General features: G+C 39.0%; 2 protein-coding genes across 2 annotated transcripts; one reads left to right on the top strand and one right to left on the bottom strand.

Moving 5' to 3' along the window:
* The first annotated feature begins 9,164 nt into the window (after window positions 1–9,164).
* LOC310960092 (epithelial membrane protein 1) lies at window positions 9,165–14,931 on the top strand. Its single transcript, XM_083931695.1, has 5 exons — window positions 9,165–9,278; window positions 10,078–10,168; window positions 11,262–11,361; window positions 11,637–11,777; window positions 13,059–14,931. The coding sequence occupies exons 2-5, from the start codon at window positions 10,094–10,096 to the stop codon at window positions 13,217–13,219; spliced, it is 477 nt and encodes a 158-aa protein (XP_083787821.1). The 5' UTR covers window positions 9,165–9,278; window positions 10,078–10,093; the 3' UTR covers window positions 13,220–14,931.
* Window positions 14,900–20,515, bottom strand: f8a (coagulation factor VIII associated). Its single transcript, XM_083931684.1, has 12 exons — window positions 20,437–20,515; window positions 20,122–20,168; window positions 19,130–19,202; window positions 18,692–18,851; window positions 18,471–18,539; window positions 18,224–18,344; window positions 18,036–18,128; window positions 17,647–17,711; window positions 15,756–15,837; window positions 15,577–15,623; window positions 15,152–15,207; window positions 14,900–15,032 (listed from the first exon to the last, which is right to left on the bottom strand). The coding sequence occupies exons 1-12, from the start codon at window positions 20,493–20,495 to the stop codon at window positions 14,951–14,953; spliced, it is 954 nt and encodes a 317-aa protein (XP_083787810.1). The 5' UTR covers window positions 20,496–20,515; the 3' UTR covers window positions 14,900–14,950.
* Window positions 20,516–20,521: the final 6 nt, after the last annotated feature.

Here is a 20,521-nt window from a genome sequence, read left to right as displayed (position 1 = left end):
ATCATTTTCTCTGATATAAAACAGGCTTCAAGAAAGGCTCATACATTTTAAACCTTTGTATAAATGCATTACATTCCCTCTCATTGCTATGGGAAATGAAGGCCTCTAGTTTCCGCACTAAAACTGTTTGCCCCATGCATTTTTTTCTTGTGAGAAATGCACACACTCTGACAAACAACATCCAAACACCACTACAGCCTTACAGGTAGTACACCTTACCTCTGTCGACCAACAGGTGTGTGAATTCTTCTCCGGAGGCAGTGAAGGTCATGACACCATCATCGCAGCGCACCGAGGGCCTCATAGCCAGCCACTCAGAGAAATGTGGACTGGATTTAAATGATGCGCTCATAACCTTCCCCTGGATTCCATGAAGACCTTAATGATCATTTTAAAAAAAAGATGTAAACAAAGAAGGGATTAGGTTGGTTTAACCTCTACTGCTCCACATCCTCCACCCAGCACAATGGTGAAAGAACAACAACCATTTACATATGTAAAGAAGCAAAACAACAGTAAAAATACTCAATTTCAAGTAAATGTTCAGAAGTCGTATTAATCTACAAGTATTAAAACCCTATTGGAAAATTACCGCATTAGCTTTCAGAATTGCTTTGTCACATGGACTGGCTGGCTCACTTATAGTGTAATTCCACCGCGTAAAATCATTCCAGGGTCTTTTTCAGCACTTAAAAACATCAAATAAGCCGTCAAGACAGGTTTTTTCGTGAAACAACTATTAACGTAGGAATCCGGGAGAGTCACTTACAGCTGGACGTGGCTAACACCGATTAGCTCGGGGCAGTACGGTGAAGGCATTAAAATGGCTTTTTTTGAAACTAGTAATACTGCTCAAATTAACAACAAACCTCTCTAGTCGCATGATAAAACACAAAACGAATCATCTATGGGCTCCTTCCTTTTGGATTGCATTTGGTAATCGACTTGAATGGACTTTACTACAAGAGGAGCTGGTACTGCAGCCAGTTGGTAAGTCTTTCAAAACACTCTTAAAAAAACTCTGGGTTCTCCAACTACGTTGTTGGTGCTTCGTTTTATGTGTAGGGATACTTTTCATGCTACTGCAGAGGTTTGGTGTTAATTGTAGCAGAATTAGTGGTTAAAAAGCTGTTTTAATGCCTTCACCGTACTGCCCCGAGCAAATCAGTGTTAGCCACGTATTTCTCGGTTAATAGTTCATACAAGAAAAAAAGTGTCTATTGCTAATTTGATGCATGCAAGTGCTGAAAAGACCATGGGATGATTTCGCGCCGGAATTACACTTTAATGCTCAACAAGCAATATTTAGCCTTGGAAAAACTGCTTTAATTTAAGCGCATCGGACTCCTGGAACAACACACAGAAATAGAATTCATTTGCACCTTTTTGACATTTTAGAAATTTGATTTGAAAAACCTCCCGACGTCTACTTGTTTCACATAACTGTATTTTATTTTAAATCTTAATTATCCAGATCTATCAAATTATTTTCCCTAATCAGAACATTTTTTTTCATTGATTTCAATTGTTTTTAGGATGGCATCGATTCTCTGTGTTTGGTTTTTCTTTGTAATTGACTCAAAGTCATTGTAAACGAGGGTCACCCTTCAATTATCTTGCGTATTAAAAAAAAGGTTGAATGGTGCAGCTAATTTTAAGTACTTCATATACTTTTTGTAGTTTAATCTGTAACAATGTGCCACATTTTTATAAACGTATGTTTTGTTTTTAAAATCCCATTTTGAAAAGTAAAGCTTTTCAATAAATGTAGAAGTGAAAAATGTAATATTTCTTTCAAATGTCGTGAGTAGAAGTATAAAATGGAAATAAGAAGGCCTACTAGTAGCTTAAGTACAGTACTAAATGTAATTAGTTACTTCCCACCACTGCTGCTGCAGATCTTAAGATTACACTGCAGTATTACTCTATGATTTAGCATTTTAGGCCTTAACTCTGTCAGATTTACAATTGATCTTTTCGATTATTATTATTATTATTTCATGCATTCTTCTTCCTTGTCAAATGCTGGCGCCTACATTTCCCACAATGCAACATGCAGCAGTAACGCTACTCTCGGGCCCCTGTAAACAAACGTTGTCTCTCTCTGATGCTCTACCTGTATGATCTGCTTGAAATCCATCTTTAGAGCCTGGAGCCGAGGACCTTGGTTCCGCGCTGACTTTACCAATGGTCCAAGACAGGCTGTCGTCCTGTGTCGGTGCGCCGAAATATGGGAATGGCTCTCCGGGGAAGGTAGCAGATTTAGGCCGACGCTCCGTGAGACTCGACGGGTCGGATTTGCGCCCACCTGGGCTCTGGATCACCTGTTCAACCAGGTGCCATTGTCCAAGCTGGGCGTCATTGTCTTGTTGAATCCTTTCCCACCTGGCACTCGAGTCTTGAACATGGTGAGCAGTTAAACCTTCCTCCCGTTTTCCTAAACTAACCGAATCACTAACTTGAAATGTGTAAAAATAAACTGCTGCGGTACATAAAAACAAAGTTATTTTATCTCTTCTCTGTTTGCAAGACATCGCCTGGTTTGTCGACGTGTTTTTGCTCACGTGCGTCCAAAGGCCTCACCTGCACATGAGGGCGATCAATTAAGAGTCGTCAACAATGGACCAATGAAAAAGCTGCACGGATGGTAAGGCTCAACAGGAAATGTTATTAACTCTGCCCAGTGCTAGAAGAAGTGTGCACAGACAGTACAAGTACTACACTGGGAAAATGTATGTATGTAAAATGTTTTAAGTTAAAGTACTGCACCTAAAATACTTAAGTACTTACTATTTAGGCCTAAGTATAATCAGGAAAATGTATTTAAAGTATGAAAAGTAAAAGCACTTACTGTAGAAACACAAGAATTAGATTCATATTTGTGTATCATTAGATTAATAGACTACTCTTGCATTAATGTAAAAACAGGATTTCACTGGAGGTGGTGCTCATTTTGAACTAAAAACAAATGACTATTTTCATTATGTTGATTATTTTCGCCATTAATCAGCTGATTGTTTTGTTTCATCAAATCAGCAGTCCAAACCTTAACATTAAAAAATAAAATAATTAAAAGGAAAAGTAGCAGATCTTAACAATTTTGAATGACAGACTCTACAATTATCAAAATAGTTGCCAATTAACTTTCTGTTAAATGGCAAATGTAAAGGTTACCTTGCACGGTAGCTGGGTTCTCACAAGATCACATGGAAATATGAGCAGCAAAGCCAAATCAAGACATATTCACTATAGTGGTGTAGCATTTCAGTTACATTGGCTAATTGGAACTAAACACAAGGTAAAGCTTAGGCTTGATGAAGGGCCAGATGATCGCCAGTGTGGCGGACCAACCAGCAGGCACGTCATCCCTAGAGCCAGGCCTCTTTAGAAAATGTGTAAAAAAGTGGATTTTCATTTTACAGCCTGTTGAGATTCTACGTGAAGAAGGGATTTCGTTAAGATTGAATATAAATATTGTAGGCAAAACAACAGTCAAAGTTAGAAATTAGATTAGTGTCAGCATTTATCCCTGTCTCTATAATGTCTGTCCAACTGCACAGTGGATGTCAGATTGTACTTTCTGTAGAGGCCCACATGTTGTGATGGGAATAAAAAACTCCAGTGACTCAGATGTAGCGTATGAGGGGACCGACACTGCTGGGCACCCACTCGCCCATTCACTTTTGAGGATATGACTAACCATCAGGGGTCTGATATAATGTTTTTGCCAGAAGAAAATACTTCCTGTTGTCCATTTATACCACTGTGACAATAATACAGCTCTGGAAATGATTTCCATCTCAGCAATACTTTAATAAAAGTAGAGACTTACACTTGTGGCTCTATAAGCTTCCAGTCAGCATTGCACAAAGTTATGTAATACAAACCATGTGAGAAATGTATTCAGTTCATTTGGTTTCCATAGTTCTGACCCACAGATACTAGACTTTAAAACCAGTTTGGGCCTCTTGTACAGCGCCATTGCATTCAAGTCACAAAGCTAAGCATCCAATTTTCTGAAAAACAATTACTGGGTGATCTTTGAAACTTTAACTGCTGTACTGAAGGTTTTTCAAGAATTCTTAAAAATTCTTACTGGGGCGGCCGGTGGCTGAGTGGTTAGAGCAATTGCCCCATGTAAAGAGACTGAAGGTCCTCGAGGCAGCGGCTGGGGTTTCAACTCCGACCTGTGGCCCTTGCTACATGCCCCACCCCCCTCTGTCTCTCTCCCTCTCACCCTCTCGCCCCATTTCCTGTCTGTCCTGTATAATAAAAGCTTAAAAAACTTCAAAAAAAAAATCTTTAAAAAGATTGGAATGGTTCACAAAATCCACTGTTCGGTTTATATCACGGTTTTTCGGTTGTTTTTTTCTATTTCTTTTAGATTCTAAAAATACCAAGTATCAGATCTGTAGCCTGATAATTGAAAAAAAATTAATCAGATATTCTTAAGGACTTGTCATGCAATCATGCAAAAAACTGAAAGAATGAGGCAGCTTGCTTAGGGATTACTGCAACAATCTTAAATGAAAGTGAAGTGAGATTTTGAAACAGTAGGAGACACATTGCTGTATTTACGCGTTCATATATTTAGTTGGCAAATAGGTAAATAATTGTTTGCCTTCTAGGTAAGAATAAAAACACTTTTACATTATCAAATCTTAGAAAAAATGAAGAAAATAGGTTTTCTCTCACTGAAATACGCACAAACAGCATCACTGAACTGACTGAATAAAGGCTAAATCAGGGCTATTCAATTAATGTGGAATTGAGGCCAGTTGACAAAAATGATCCAAAATGAGGGGCTGGAAAAACATGAGCATCACATTATTAGATAATGTAAAACAATGCAGCGACATAGGAGTACATACAGTATGTTGTCTTTATTTTATCAATGTAAATAGTAGTCATGAATTCAAAGTGCAACAAGCTTGTCAAAAAACAATCCTTGTTAAATGAACAAACCTGTGAACCAGAGGTTTTCACTCAATTATTGGACTAAAGTAAAGTTTGAGGCTCTTCTCCTTTTGAGTATTTTATTGACATGCTACTTTATTCTTCTACTCCACTACAATAAGTGGAAATATTCTACTTTTTCCTGGACTACATTTATCTGATTACTTCAGTAACTAGTTACTTTACCAGGCTGACAAGTACATATGACACATTATTTTTTTAATAAAAAACTGGACTGACACAAATGCGTGCAGAGTAGCATGATTTTTTTTTTTAAAATGCCTTATCCTCTTTGCACACCGATATGGCTGCAGAGTAAACTCAGGCTTTACAGAGACAGAAACAAAAACTTCTCTGGTGAACTGGCGGTTTTCTGTGACAACTTTTCTTTTTTTCAGAGTAGAAAGAGACATTGTTGTGGTGATTTAACCACAGATTTAAACAGACAGAAACGGGCAAACAGAGGGGAGCCTAGTAAGCTGTTGCCAAGAGGGTTCAGAAACCCACCAAGAAGAGCGTAACAAGAGCGTAGAGAGAGCGTGGGTAGCGGGAACATGCGTAGCGGTAACATGCATAGCGGGAGCGTGCGTAGCATTGTGGCCGTGCGCCTACAGGGGATTTGACGCGCTGAGACGTAGCGCTGAGACGGATACGAGAAAGGACAGCGGTCATGAAGGCTTAGGCTACGTTGCACCTCATAAACCGAGCGGTACACACGTGTACCAAGCCGTGACATGCGTACGGAATGGGACGGATTTTTTCAATAAACCGCTCCACCCCTAATAATTATACATCAAATAAGGGATTGAGACAAGTTTTTTGGGTGATCACCTATTATGAAAGAAATCCCAGAGATTCTCTAGCAGCCAGACGGGGCTAACACTGAGTAGCTCGGGGCAGAACGCTCAATCATCCAAAACAGCTTTTTTTAACCACTAATATTGTTTAAAATAGCACCAAACCTCTGCAGTAGCATGATAATAGTCCTTACAAATAAAACGAAGCACCATCAATGTAGTAGGTGAACCCATTGTTTATTTAAAAAGACTATCTTACCAGGCTACAAGCCTTAGCGGCCGGCTACATACATCCATTACGTAATCAAATTGTAAACTGCCTCTCAATATGAACAGAGCCGGCTGCTAAGACATTGTATAACAATGTTGTCTTCTTTTTCTTAAAATGAACTCTGAAGCACTGTGTTGTTAGTGCTTCGTTTTATGTGTAGGGACTCTTATCATGCTACTGCATAGGTTTTGTATTATTTTAGCAAAAATGAGTGGTTAAAAAAATCTGCTTTGGATACGTTCGGCACTTTGCCCCGAGCTAATCAGTGTTAGCCACATCCAGCTGTTAGCGCCTCTCCCGGATTTCTTTGTTAATAGGTGATCACCCCAAAAATAGTCTCGCTGGCTTTTTTGATGTATATTCATGCCGAAAAAGACTTTCTGGTCCACTTTCGCTGGAGTTACAATTTAAGAATTTCCATTTGATGTTTTATGTAATATAATATTGTTCCATTGAAATCTGTGTTTTTCACTGAAGACAGTTTGATCCACTGACAATGCTTTAAAAAACAACTTGAGGAGAGGGGAGCCTCCAGTGTAGATTCATGCCAAACCACAGAGAAAATAAATGCCCCTGCCTGTTTAACTTAAATCCTAGGATCTGTACATACTGTACTTTCTCTGCCTTCTGCAGTGAGCCCTGTAAAAAGGGTATTTGATACTTGTCTCTACCGATATTATTTAACCGGCCACAGATGACCCGACTGGAAAAGAGTCAGTGTAATTCCTGACCCTGATATGTTTCCAGGTTACTCACTGAATCTGCACTGTCAGCAAATGAGGGAGTAGTTGCTAAAAAAAACAGTAAAGGAAACAATTATGGCATCTTTTGTCATCCCACCTCCAGGAGAATAAAGCAGCCATTGTAGTACTTGGACCAGGACTTCCTCGGCCCATGTGGTCGTCACTGAGAGATCACGTCCTGAGGGAAGATAAGACAGAGGCCTAGAAGACTTTATACATAAATGTTCTTTAACTGTATTTATACACGGCTTCTTCGAGAAATAAAAAAGCACATAAGTGCTCTAGCTTTCTTTCATCTGAGACTGGTGATAAAAGGCTTTACTAGATATGCACTGTCTGCCAAGTAAGCCCCTAATAACATGGTATCAGTTGACTGCAGGCAATAATAATACATATCTGATAGTATCTATTTAGAATATGACAGTTTGCGGTAAGAAAAACATGACCATTTGTCTTTCTACATCCTGTTTCTGTTATAGCCATCATTGATAATGTAAGAGAATTTTCTTATGTACTCCCATTTAACAAAGGACGGTATCCAGAGGAAAAACTAAATGTCTTAAAGTCAACTTGTAAGTTTATAAATGTCAGGAAATGGTTCATCAGTGTGTGACATGAGGGCATGATAAATGGGTCTTTCTACGCTGGTATATACAGTACGCACAAACGTGTGGAATGACAACAAAGTGGGGAAGTATTAACATTTCATGACACAGCAGATTTACAGACCTTGTACTGAAAATTGGTGCAACCACTTGTGTGTGACTTAAAGTCCTTGATATCTGTTCATTTTCAACCTCTTCTGTGTATGTATTTCATATACTGTATGTCATAGTATGTTTTGGATGTCTTAAGAACCATGGCGGAGTTAAGCATCACCTGCAAAACTGAGTTTAAACAACAAAAGAATTGGGCTGGACTCTATGATCTGTATAATGGGCAATAGGCTGATTGAATTTTAAATGTATATCTTAATCTCCATTTTGCAGAGCGGAGCTTTTCCAGAACAGGGTCTAGAGTGTGTAAATGTTAACGCCAGCTATTTTTTTCTGTGTGTAAATGGATATATTCCTGAAAAACAATGACAAAGGTCAGCCCAGTGAAGGTGGAGGGCTGGGTGGCTGTAAACTACGACCTGTCTGTGTTAAAATTGTTTATGTTCTGTTGCAAGATTCTGCAACCACACATGTTCCTGCACAGCCTCTTGTCCACTCAAACTGCTGGAAACACACTGCTATGAGAGCATAATCAATGCAGTCACATTGAAAACATCTATCAAAACCTTTTTATTCATTTTGATTTCACTCCCTTGCATCAATCAAAACAAGCCATTCTTTATTTTCAGTTTTATTTGCTTTCAAACACGTTCATCAGAGTGTAACTGCTGTTGGGAAGATGTCAAGTGTGTGAATACACAAGGAAAATACTCCCTAATGGCTGTCCAAAGTTTTTGAAAACAGACATAGTTCATTGAAAGTGCTTAAATTTATGTATTCTGTGCAAGAATATATTTGTTTTAACGCAAAGGGGCTGTAGTCAGCAGTAAACAAATATCTGCTATGTAAAGACATAGTAGATTAATGGCGTCGTGAGCAGAGCATGAAGTCACTCTCCCTCTGTGTGTGTTGTAATCCGAGTTTCTCGGCTGGTTTGTTTTGATATCCGGTCCGGCAGTGTGTGCATGCACATGCCTTCCGTGTTGATATCAGACACCGGGGGCCGTCCTGAAACGTCTGTTTTTTCATGAACGGTTGGTGAGAATCATGTGGAGACAACCTTTTTTCTTCAGTATTTCAAGTACAGAACCTCTAACGCTGCTGATTCTCGTAATACCTCTGACACACCTGCCAAACGGGAGAAAAAATACGTCAAAGCCTGTTGCACACTGGTTAACACCGTTTCCAGGCAACCCAGAAACCGCAGCAAAATGGTACTCAGCGTTTTCACATTAAACGTGCCCCTGCTGTCTGAAGGTGTGCATCACTGTTTCACGCATTATTGTGTTGTAACAATGATGTGTTGGGTCCTTAAATTTGAGGGAAAGGTCCGCAAAGTCCCTTAAATTTGATGTTTAAGAAGGCGTGGGAACCCTGAGTAGGCTACAGCTGGAGCCTATTGGTTAGTTTGTTACAAAGATAGGACACCCAGGTGAGACCTCTCTACTAAAATAAATCAGTTTGAAGCAGCCTGTTGGGGAGCTAGTTGAGGAATAAAAAAAAAAAAGGTTTTAAAAATCCATGTAACGATTAATGATTTCGAGGACTGTAGACCATTATCCACCTTAACACACCGTTTGGAGCTGAAAGGGACCACCTGAAGCTGTTTAGTGTCTGGACATTTCATTTGAGGGGGAAAAAAAGAAACTTTCTGGGTGGGGCTTGGTGAGAGGAAAGCGAGGGAATGGAGAGGGAAAACAGGGTGATGTGTGTGCTGTGAATTCAAAGCTGGGTGGGTCTACACTGTTTCACATTCCCAAAAAACTCCCGGGGCCGTGCGTTAAAGCGCTTTCAGGTAACAACGCTTTCTTTACACTTTGTGACGTTATATTGTGCGGACCATACGCTGTGAAACGCTCCTACGCATGATTTGTGTTATTATCTGTTGTGTAGAGTGCCGAAAAGTTCACTAAAAGTTTTCACCAACGCTTTGAAGAGTTGTGCGGATATGATTGCGCGCAAAAAAAGTTTTTTTAAAGACCAAGCAACTCTAAACTCCGCAGATGAACATAAGAGTTGGACTGTCAACAGTTTTTGTATTTGAGGGTACAAGTTAGAGGTGTGTTTATTATTGCTTTCTGTCGTCGAATCCTCGCGCTCTTTTGAAAGTTATCTACGCAGGCTTGTGTGTGTAACGGAGCGGCACCCATTTGGGAATGCCCTGACACCGTCCAAACAAATGCGCCTTTCTTGTCGACGGAAACGGACGAAAGCCGTGAAAAACGAGTCGTTAAGCAAATGGTTAAGTGCTTCTGGGCTCTACGAATGGATGGTAATTTATTTTTAGAGTCATCATATTATAGAAAAAAACGTTTTTCTTTTAAAAATTAGATGTGAAACCATTTGTTGTGTGCGGTGCGTGTGAGACTGCGCGTTATTCAAAAATGTGTCCGCGAGACATTTGGGGCGAGTTTGGGCTTGCATACAACGGCTCTCTTGTCAGATGTTTTTTTTTCTCTTTCTGTTTGAGGAACAGTATTAATTTGGGACAGCTGTGTGAATTGATGATTCCTCGTGTGCAAGCCAATGTTACATAAGTCCACGCATGGAAATAAATAATGATGTGCATCCTTCCGCCTTTCCCTCGATATCAGTTTTTAGAAGGCCACGATGTTGATGCTGGCTGGAATCGTTGTCCTGCACATTACCACCATCATCCTGCTTCTGGTGGCTGCCATTGATAATGTGAGGAGATTATTATTCTCTTTTTGTTTTCTCATTCAACACGTGCCAAGTGCTAAGAGGGAAAAAATGGTTTTGTATGAGCTAATAAATGTCAACCCAAGGACTCTTAACGCCATTTACTCCTCAAGCTGTGTGTGTGTGTGTGTGTGTGTGTGTGTTTGTGTGTGTGTGTGTGTGTGTGTGTTTAATCCATAAAAAAAAAATACCGAGTATTTTCAAATTTTATTAAAAGTTTTAGTGCAAAAAGTGCAAAACAATTCACATCAGATTTTCAGAAAGAAAGAAAGTTAGCATGTGCTTCTTATTGTCAATTAAGATGATGTAATTATGTATCAGATACCTCCATATATGATTTCATCATGATACAATGACATTGAAAGATGATAAACAATCATACTGAATTATTACCAAGCCCTAATTTGACAGGGGCTACGAAAGAACACACCCCCATGTGTATAAAACCTGAGTTTTTAAAAAATGTTGCTTTTTTTAATGCAGTAATAACAGTGGCATACTAAACACAGCTCAGAATAAACCAAAGCCTCTCACAAATCTTTGCATGTTAACTATATTAAAAATCGATAGTGTTTTTTAGAATCAATAAAGTATCATAAAACGTAATATTGCGATTCTGAAGTCAAGCTCAGGCCAGCGCATGTGTCATTAAACCACTCGGAAATACCCAGGAGTCCAATGTCAAGGGTACTAGTGTACAATTTATATTGTTAAAACTTTATAAAAATGGCCATGGTACAAATTTCTCTATATTGTTTTTATCATATGTCCAAAAAACAGCAGCCGAACTGCCGAGTGTACAAAAATAGGCTTTTGTTATTGAATTACCAGAAAACAGGCTGTGTCATGACATGTATCGTTTGGCCATATTGCTCAGCCCTGGTCAAGAGATATGTTTTGATACTTACCAGATTTTCATCAGCTCTTACAGAATGTTCAAAAAAGCCAACTTAATAAGAGCTCATATAAAGGGTCACTGAGTAGAAAACATTTGTTGATTAATTTGTGATTTAACCACTGTATGTGCCTTGATATTCTTGATGTGTGTGTTTATTCCCATCTCCATGTGTGTCTCCAGGCCTGGTGGATCACTAATACAGTGTCAACTGACTTGTGGGGCAGGTGGGAGTTGACGAACTCAGGCTGGCATTACACCAACCTGAAAGACTACCCAGAGGGTAAAGTTCATACGTAGAATTGATCTGACTGGAGATTCAATATTTTAAGATAAGCTAATTAGGGGATTGTAACTGGTTGGAAATTGTTTTGTACAATCCTACAATATGTTCATAAGCTGTCAGAAATTATAGTGTGAATGTTAATAGTATAACTATAACTGTTATAATGCATATATAACATTTAAACAGTGCTTCAGGCTGAACATCGCCTTGTATCTGTGGTATTGTGGCTCCTTCTCTGATTATGTGTCTGTTTTGTCGTCCTGCTGCTGCAGATTATCTCCAGGCGGTGCAGGCCACCTCAGTTCTGGCCTGTATTTTTGCTATTCTGGCCTTGTTTGTGTTTGTGGCTCAGCTCTTCACCCTGCCCAAAGGCCAGAGGTTCACCTTCACCGGCGTTTTACAGCTAATTGCCTGTGAGTAACCCGGAATCGAAAGTCTGTGAGGAATATTGACTTATTTTCCTGCTTCTTGTATTTGTACATTTCTGTTAAAGGTGTGTGCTAAATGCTTGCCTTTTATGTTTTTGTATTTGTAAAACATAACACATTCAAATGTATTAATTTGCTGTCAGAGGATGTGAGGAAGAGATAAGTTGAGATGTTTATTATGTATGCAATTGTGTGTAACAAGTAAATGTCCTGCATTCAGGACAGGAACGTTACTTAAATAAAAGTAAGCAGAGCTAGCATGCATAGTGTTAAAACAAAGATGGATGCCGATACAGAAGGTCACTTATTTCGCTCTTGAATTTCAGGTTCAGAAGTCTGCAGGTGTCAAACCATCAAACCTATTAATGAAACACGATTTGAAATAACAACTGTCAGCGGTCTTGAATTAATCTTCTCAGTCTTCCGCCTCTCTGTCTTAAATGTCACACAGAGATGGCATTTTCAGAACATTCAAATGTGGCTGAAACAAAATGAATATATTTTGAGGTGAGAAGCTGTTTGTACAACATGAGGGGGAAGTGATTGTTCAAAAACCTGTGAAGAGATTGTCTGGAGGGTTTTTGTAAATGTTTTTTTAATAAGGTCAGCAACCAACAACTTCATTATCAATAAATCTGATAATTTTCTTCATCAAACGGAAAATACTCAGATTTCAGGGACATGGATTTATTTTTCTTTCAGTCGACTAATCTGTTAATCGACAGCTCAGCTCTATTGCTTATTATGGGGTGTCAATGAGACCAAATTATTGTGATAATTATCAAAGCTTCAAACCTGTCATACAGTTACAATATTCACTAGAGTATTCAAAACTGAATGGATACGTTTTATTCACACCACTGAATTAGTTGCAGTATATAATCCTGTATTTAGATAAATTAACTCATGCTGTGACAGATTTCAGTTAATCTGAACGTATTCATGTAGACAGAAGATACAATTATTTCTGTCACAATACAGTTAAATAAAGAGGACGAAAGATGGATTATCTTTGACACCGCAACCTCTTCAAAAAAAAACTTACTGAAAGGACAAGTAATTGGATTTTTAACATGTTGACTTTATATCATTGGTAAGTCAACACGGGGAAACTGTCACGTTTCTCATTTCACTGTGATTAGAGAGGAACCGTCTGAGACACCGTCCTTGTTCAAGGGCTTTATTTCATAATAGGAAAAAGAATGACTTCTTAACTGCCTTGTCTGGGAGGATGTGACCATATATTCCCCCTTTTCTCTCATGCAGGTCTGTGTATAATGATAGCAGCTTCAATCTACACGGCTGAGCTTCACGCCAAAGAAACCGAGGGAGGGTACGGACACTCCTATGTCCTGGCCTGGATCTCCTTTGTCCTCAGCCTCATCTTAGCGATTACCTACCTCGTCCTGCGGAAGAAGAGCGATTAAGTGGATAAAAGGGAATGAGGAAAGGCCTGGGATTGTGTTTCCAGTTTGAATCTGGAGTTAAAGAATAGGGTTTGTTTAAAAAAAATTAATAAAAAAGAATGAGATTACTGATCCACATCTGTAGCTAGAAATATGGAGGGGGGGGGGTTGCTTACAAGAGCCATTTGTTTATATCTTAATTATTATAAATTGAAATGGAAGTCATGCTTACGTGACATGAAGGGCTGAACTTGACGATGTTACTTTCTATTTGATTACAGAAAGATAAAGGGCAGGAAGACGCAACCTCTAGAAGTGCTTATTTCATAGCAGTATAACCATAAAATAATTCAGTTGTCTTTTAAAAAGGTAGTTACATGTAGGTTTGGAGAACTGTCTTTATCGATTAATACTGTAAAGGAATCGTTTGGCATTTTGAGGACTATGCTTTCTTTCAGAAAGTTTGATGAGAGTTCAGATACTAAACGTGTGTGTGTGTGTGTTAAGTATGAAGCTACTGCCAGCATACAGTTAGCTTAGCATAAAGACTGGAAACTGCTAGCCAAACACCAAAGTGTAAAAATTGTGGTTTTACGGGGGCTACGAATCCGACTGTTTGAATGTTTGTTGGTCGAGGTTTAAACAAATGAAAAAGTGATCTTGAAGGATGCGGGTTTGTGGATTTTGTTCCCCATTGCCAGTCTTTGTTCTCTGCTACGCTATGCAGAAGCTGGAGGTAACGTCGTGTTTACCATACACAAATAAGAGCGGTATCATTCTGCTCATCTAACTCTCCTAGAACAAGAGAATTATGTCCCAAAATGTCCAATTATTCCTTTAAGAATCAAGCAAAGTGGACCATGCAGGAGGATAAAAGCATATGCCTTTTTTAGATTTAGTATTTGAAAATACTCTGAGATGAAAGTACTTATCATCCTGTATAATCATGAGGCTGACGTTTACTACTGCAGGTTCCCAGAGTTGAGGGGTGAAAAACATACTGCATCTGTGAAGGTATGGCGTGTTAGCAAAACTGCAACATTCCTGTTGTAGTACTTGAACAATCAGAAAAGACAAGCCTTAATATACAGTACAAGTAGTTTTAATCATGTATCCTCTTTTTACAATTGAAGTATAGTGTATCCTTTTTAAGCTATGTATATTGTTACCATTATATTTTTGTAACATTTTGTTTTGAGTGATTTTTTTTTTTTCTCATCATGTTTGATTTTGTGTCTATAGTTGGCTGCTATCATGAGAAAAGTACATGCAATTTGTACAGGTGAACATAAAGTAAACCAGGGCTGGAGGACAATGGTGTTTCATTTCACCACAACTGTAAACTATGCATTAGAAGATTTTGTTTGTAATTACATTGGAATTGAAGCCATATCAATTATTAATAAAAACAAATTATCACCCTTTGTGTTTCATCTATTACACGGCTTTAAATGCAACTAATTTATTGTTACATAATAAATACATTGGTCCAGTTCTTTAGCTTTCACTCAAGATTTCATTTAAGTTAATTGACATTTAGTTTTAAGTTAGCATCCTGACAAACAAACAAAAAAATACACGGCACTAGAAGATACTACTGGTTTTTCACAGATTTTGAAATTTGTGCACTTAATAAGGATGAATTTTTGTAACAACACTTCTTCAGGCCTTACAACAGACCCAGTCAGAAACAGGAATGTTCCATTATATAAAGTATTGTTCCCACAGGAAGTGAGTAAAAACTCGACTGAACTAAATGCCTTGGCCAGACGGTGTGATGCGCTCCTGAACCACCAGGTGGAGAAGATGATTCTGTTCTGCAGTGAGAAATGGCCTGAGGAGCGGAAAAAAACACAAGAAACATAATCAATATGGACAATTATGATTGAGAAGCAATAAGAAAAGATGTTACTCAACCCCCGGCACATGATGTAAATCAACACTTTTGCTCACCATAGCTCAGTCTGAAGAGACTTGAGGGACTCTGTGTCTTTCTCCTGACACGCCATCTGCAAAACAGATCTGTTATACGCTGCACACATAAAACCATAACTGCACATTCGGATGACCTTGACACGTTCTCAAAGTCTTGTTAGTATTTATTCTCTTCCAGTGCTGTGGACAGAGTCTGTTCATCCATAACAAGCTGCTTATTTTATTTAAGTCATAAATAAACATCAGTTAAAAACTGTGAATATTGATTGTCTCATTAAAAGTCTAGTAACAAATGCTGCAAGTAGAAAAATATGAATTCCAGAGAAATGCCAACACATTTGTCTCTGTCATGTGAAGGCCATGAAGAGCATCATTTTTTCCTGTGTGAGGCAGAAAGGAACAGGAAATCCTGTGAACTGAAGTATGTGGGTGATGAGACTCACCACTACGGATTGCAGGAGCAGGAAAACATTCTCAGGCAGGAAGGTCACTGAAGGAGAGGACAAGAGCCATGTTTACACCACATGAAATAAATGTCACTCAGGACTCGCAATCGGCATTCCCAGTGATAAGACAACATATATAATTCAAAGATAATACATATATTTTTTGGTGCATTTACCTTGGCTGTGAGGGTCAAAGGACTCCCATGCGTATCTCTCCAGGGTCTGGCCGTGTTCTGGTAACAACTTCTGAGGCGGAGGCTGCACAGAAAAACAGTTGGACCATTAAAAGTGCTGCTGCACCAGTAAGTAATACATAATCAATGCTGTGATACAATATCAATACTATCAGCTAATCAGTAATGCAATATTTTCTGTTGTGTTGCTGAAATTGAGCGGTTTTCTTCTTCTAATGCTTAAAAATGTAACTGTTCTGCTTTCTGGCAGTTCACACTTTGGCCAGTTGGTGGCTGTTTGACACTGAAGTATTGGCAGGCGTTCATGTTTCTGTGCATCTGTGGTAAAAAATACTTTGCACGAGGTACACAGTGTTTCATCACAACTACATATAAAACTTGTTAAAATAATGCTTTCCATACAGAACTCTTTTGTTTAAGGGCTGGGCAAATTGGACAAATACAGCTTCTATCTGAGATTGTACATCGCTGATTTTTGTCATTTTATTTTGCTTATTTTATTTATTGATCTGCCTCCGAAGGCAGAGGGAGAGCAGCTGCTCAGCAGGCAGAGGGAGACAGTGGGGGAAACATAGCATGTAGAGCCAACATATTTTTACTAACTGTGAATTAAAGATTCACCAGAGTGGATTGTGAGAACAGTGGAAAGAGTTTTATTTTGTTTCTGTCAAGTTTGAATGAAGTGTGTTTTACTATGAGATAACACGTCTTTAAAGCTATTTTTAGTTCGGTGAAAGAGAGACTTGAGTTCAGAAGGCCTCTGTTTAATAACGAAAATATATATTCATTCAAACCTTTAGTTAAAGGAATACTTCCCTGGTGGAAACAATCTGTACTGAAAGTGGGTCATATATGTCGTCAAAATGTAACATACATTTCTAATTTGGTGCCTTCTTGAGCAAGAAAAGGCAGAAAGTGACTTTGTTCTTGTGGATTGAAAACAACAACTCCCATAATGCACCTTGCCCTGGTCAGCAATAGGCATGTTTTCTGCCTCATGCCTCCCAGAGCCCCTCTTTCTAACACTTCCTGCTTTAAATGACGCAAAATGACGATTTTGATGGCATTTAAAGCAGGAAGGGTTAGAGGTAGATACGGCTCTCTCCCCTCTCAGGGGAAAATAAGGGAATGATGCACGACCATTCAAAATATGACTGGGTTTCTAACGATACAAAGCTTAATGCCAATGGTTTGAAGTACTCCTTTAAGTCTCAAAAAACATGGTTTTCCCTCATTTTTAATTATGTCGAGACACAGAAAATTCAAATAGTAAAACAAATCAAAACAGCACAATACACTTGCACACTGAGGTGAAGCGGTTTGAAATCATGGTCTTGTATTGTCCAGAGGTAGTGAGAGAGTCCTTCTTAAGAGTGTGTTACAGATAATTCTGTGTCTGGCGCACAAAAACTAAAGGCAGATTAAGTCCAGAATAAACCTGCGGGACTTGAAGCATAAGACAGTAAGTAGAACAAGTCTGGTAGGGTCCTGTGGTTCAGTCCAGCATAGATGCTAGAGCGGTGAAAGTCCAATAAGGGATTTATGGATGAACAGACAGAGGGTGTTTATCACATCTATGCCACAGATATGAAGTATGTGTTTGACTTTTTGGGAGTATATTTTGTTTATTTATTAGACTATGCACAGTAGCAAACGCACCTGCGCAAATATATTGGCAGTCGCTGGTTGTTGGGCTGATGGTGACCGTTTGGAAAGTTTTGATATAAAAGTCTACCCCCAGTTTAATTTATACATTCATAAAAATATATACAATTTCCCCTATTAAGGCTGTATTTTCCAATTCAGTTACACAGATGTTGTAATATAGATTGTTTTCTTGCAGTGTCTTTATTAATAAAATCAACGTTCTTACCTCAAGCAACATCAGCAGGAGTACTCTGGAGATTTCACATTTTGCCACAATGTCCAGAAATGCACCTTTTCAGGAAAATTACGATTCGGAGGAGAAAGGAAGACAATTCAAAATTGCACCATTTTCCAGTCAGTGTGATCAAATAAAAACGATACAGCGAAAGGGAGACACCTCCTTTTAACTCTGAGCCTTGCTTATTTTTTCTTTACCGGTAGTTTGTTTAAACATCCGGCATTTGATCTTAGCCATTAAAAATGTTCTTATCCCTGCATTTTTGTTTTCACATGATGTATTCAGCCTCCATTTAGAAAATTGTGTCACTGAGGATTCATCCATACGTAAGATTATTTTTAAGTAGGTAGAGCCTGTAAATGAATGCAAAGCCTCACCAACAGGGGTGCTAATGCCTGGTAGCTGCAGCCCTCTCTCCTGGCACGTCAGCTGCATCTCTGTGAACACCGACAAAGCACCGTCATAGTCACCTGCAAAAACACAAGAGACATGCAAGTTTAAATATATACGCACATGAAACACACATCTGCTACATATCACATGTAAATGGACAGACTGAACTCACGAGTGAGAATTTTACACGTGGCAATATCTCCCATTGACAGCAGAGCTTCAATTGGCGTCTGTGTCTGCAACTCTGCAGCCCTCTGGAAGTGAACGATAGCCTCTCCTGGTCTATTCATCTCCTATTTAAACGAGGGGAGTAAGGATTAAAACGTCATTTGAATAACAGTATATCAAGGTAAAATCAAAGCAAAGATCAGAATAATTTATCGTTCAGGACAGCTTAAAGCTCTGATCCAAAATTTTACCTTGAGCGCGTTGCCAAGTTCTAGACACAGGCTGGCTGCCATCACTGGTTGGTTCATCTCAATGTGCACCTGTTAGCCATTTGTACATCAGCATTATGTGGCAACAACACCAGAATATTATATACTATATACACAAAAAAACTGTTTTATTACTTTTTATTTATTTATTTTTCATACCTATTGCTTAAATCACTTTTAAAAAACTAGGACTCATAATGTACCTTGATGGCAAAGCTGTAGCAGTTAAGTGCAGCCTGAAGGTGCTCATCAAAGCCCGGGGCCTGCAGCGCCCTGTTCTCCTTCTCAGAGGAGAGAAAGAGGCGGGCAGCATCGGTTAGCGCCAGAGCCTCTCCAGGAGCGTTAAAAAGAGTCTGCTCACACCTGCAGTCAAAATATTCATGATGTGTAACAACAACAACAACAGTAAACATGTTATCGCTGTTAACAGCCGCCCTGTGGTGGTTTATAAGTCTATATCCTTTCCTTTTTTGTTTTACGTTTGAGTTGTTGTGAATCCATTCATGTCCTTGAGTGCGATTGGCGTGTCACAAATGACACTTAAACATGATATTTAAAACCATTTCTTTGTGGACCTTGGGGGCCTTTCCTAAATTGCAGCCACAAAGATGGAGTAGGATGCACAGGGTGTGTCAACTCACCTAGCCATGGCCAGGTTACAGAAGGCAGCATACTGAAGGCAGTCCTGCTGCTTCAGCTCCTTGGCTAACTGACCTGAAACACAGGTAAAAGGAGGAAAATACATATGAAGCAAACTTTGAAGAAATAGTTTAATGAATAGGTTTTCTATAACAGGGATCTTCAACAGAGGGTCCGGGGCCCTAGGGGGTCTTCAGAGTCACTGCGGGGGGTCCACCAAATTGTTTGATTTTTTATTTTATTTTACCAGGAAGTCCCTTGAGAAATCTCTGTTTCGAGGGTGACCTCGCCAAGACCGGTTGCCAGTTATATATTAAAAAAGACAGTGACAAAACATGGAAACATTTAATAAAAACAGCAAAAGAGAAAAAACAGGGAATACACACAAGAAAGACACTGAATCCAACTCAGTTAAAAAAAAGTGCAATTTTACGTAACACAGACTGTTGGAATTGCTTCACATTTTCCAAGGGATACCGGTTTTGTAAAATGTAACACACTTTGCTGCATATTCTAAGACAAAGGGGCAAAGCAGGTAATGTTTATTCGAAAATATATGTCTGAAAATATACATTAACATGAATGCAACATATAATCAAAAATAAATGAGAAAAAAAAATACATTAACACAACCGTGATGATAGGCATACTGGCTTATAGGCATGGTAGCCACTAAGGTAGCCATGCACAGATACAATTGAGCTGAAGGATTCAATGCGGCTTCCAAATGTATGTTTTAATATCTTAGTATTGTATGCTGTGTGTACAGGCTTTAGACCACCCTAGCTGTTAGGCCCAGCTTAATATGCAACTCAATTTAATACAATATTTGTAGTAGGGGGTGCTTGCTTCATCTCTCTTTCAGTTAAGGGGTCCTTGGCCTACAAAACGTTGAAGACCCCCGGTCTATAACATGGAGGATAACACGGGGAATGGCTGGAGATGGTCGTGGTGTTATCTTACAATAATTGAGCAGAGACTGGGAGGCACTTACCGAACTGCTCACTCGCCTCCGCAACATTGGGCTTCCGTAGAAAACGTCTGCGGCAAGGAAACACAAGCCTTTTAATTTCCTACTACTTTTCATGAACCTGAACTGAACAAATGTATCAACGTGATATTCGTATTGCTACATTACATGCACACAAAGGCAGGTTCAATGCCCGTCATGTGACACAGAGTGACGTTAATGACAGGCTAACTGTTAGCTTTGTCTTTCTTAGCTGTAACATTATTGTCGAGTAATATTCACGGTAATTCCGATATTCAGTCACCTTTATAACTGTACTAACGTAACCTAACGCCTTACTTTTTCAGCTTATTGGACACAGCGCGGTATCTCGCCAGAAAGTCGCCCTCTGCAGCCATGATCGATGCAGAAGAACACAACAAAC

Source organism: Echiichthys vipera, assembly GCF_963691815.1.
Source record: "Echiichthys vipera genome assembly, chromosome: 2".
NCBI classification, from domain to species: domain Eukaryota; kingdom Metazoa; phylum Chordata; class Actinopteri; order Perciformes; family Trachinidae; genus Echiichthys; species Echiichthys vipera.
This window is presented reverse-complemented; position numbering and strand designations above follow the sequence as displayed.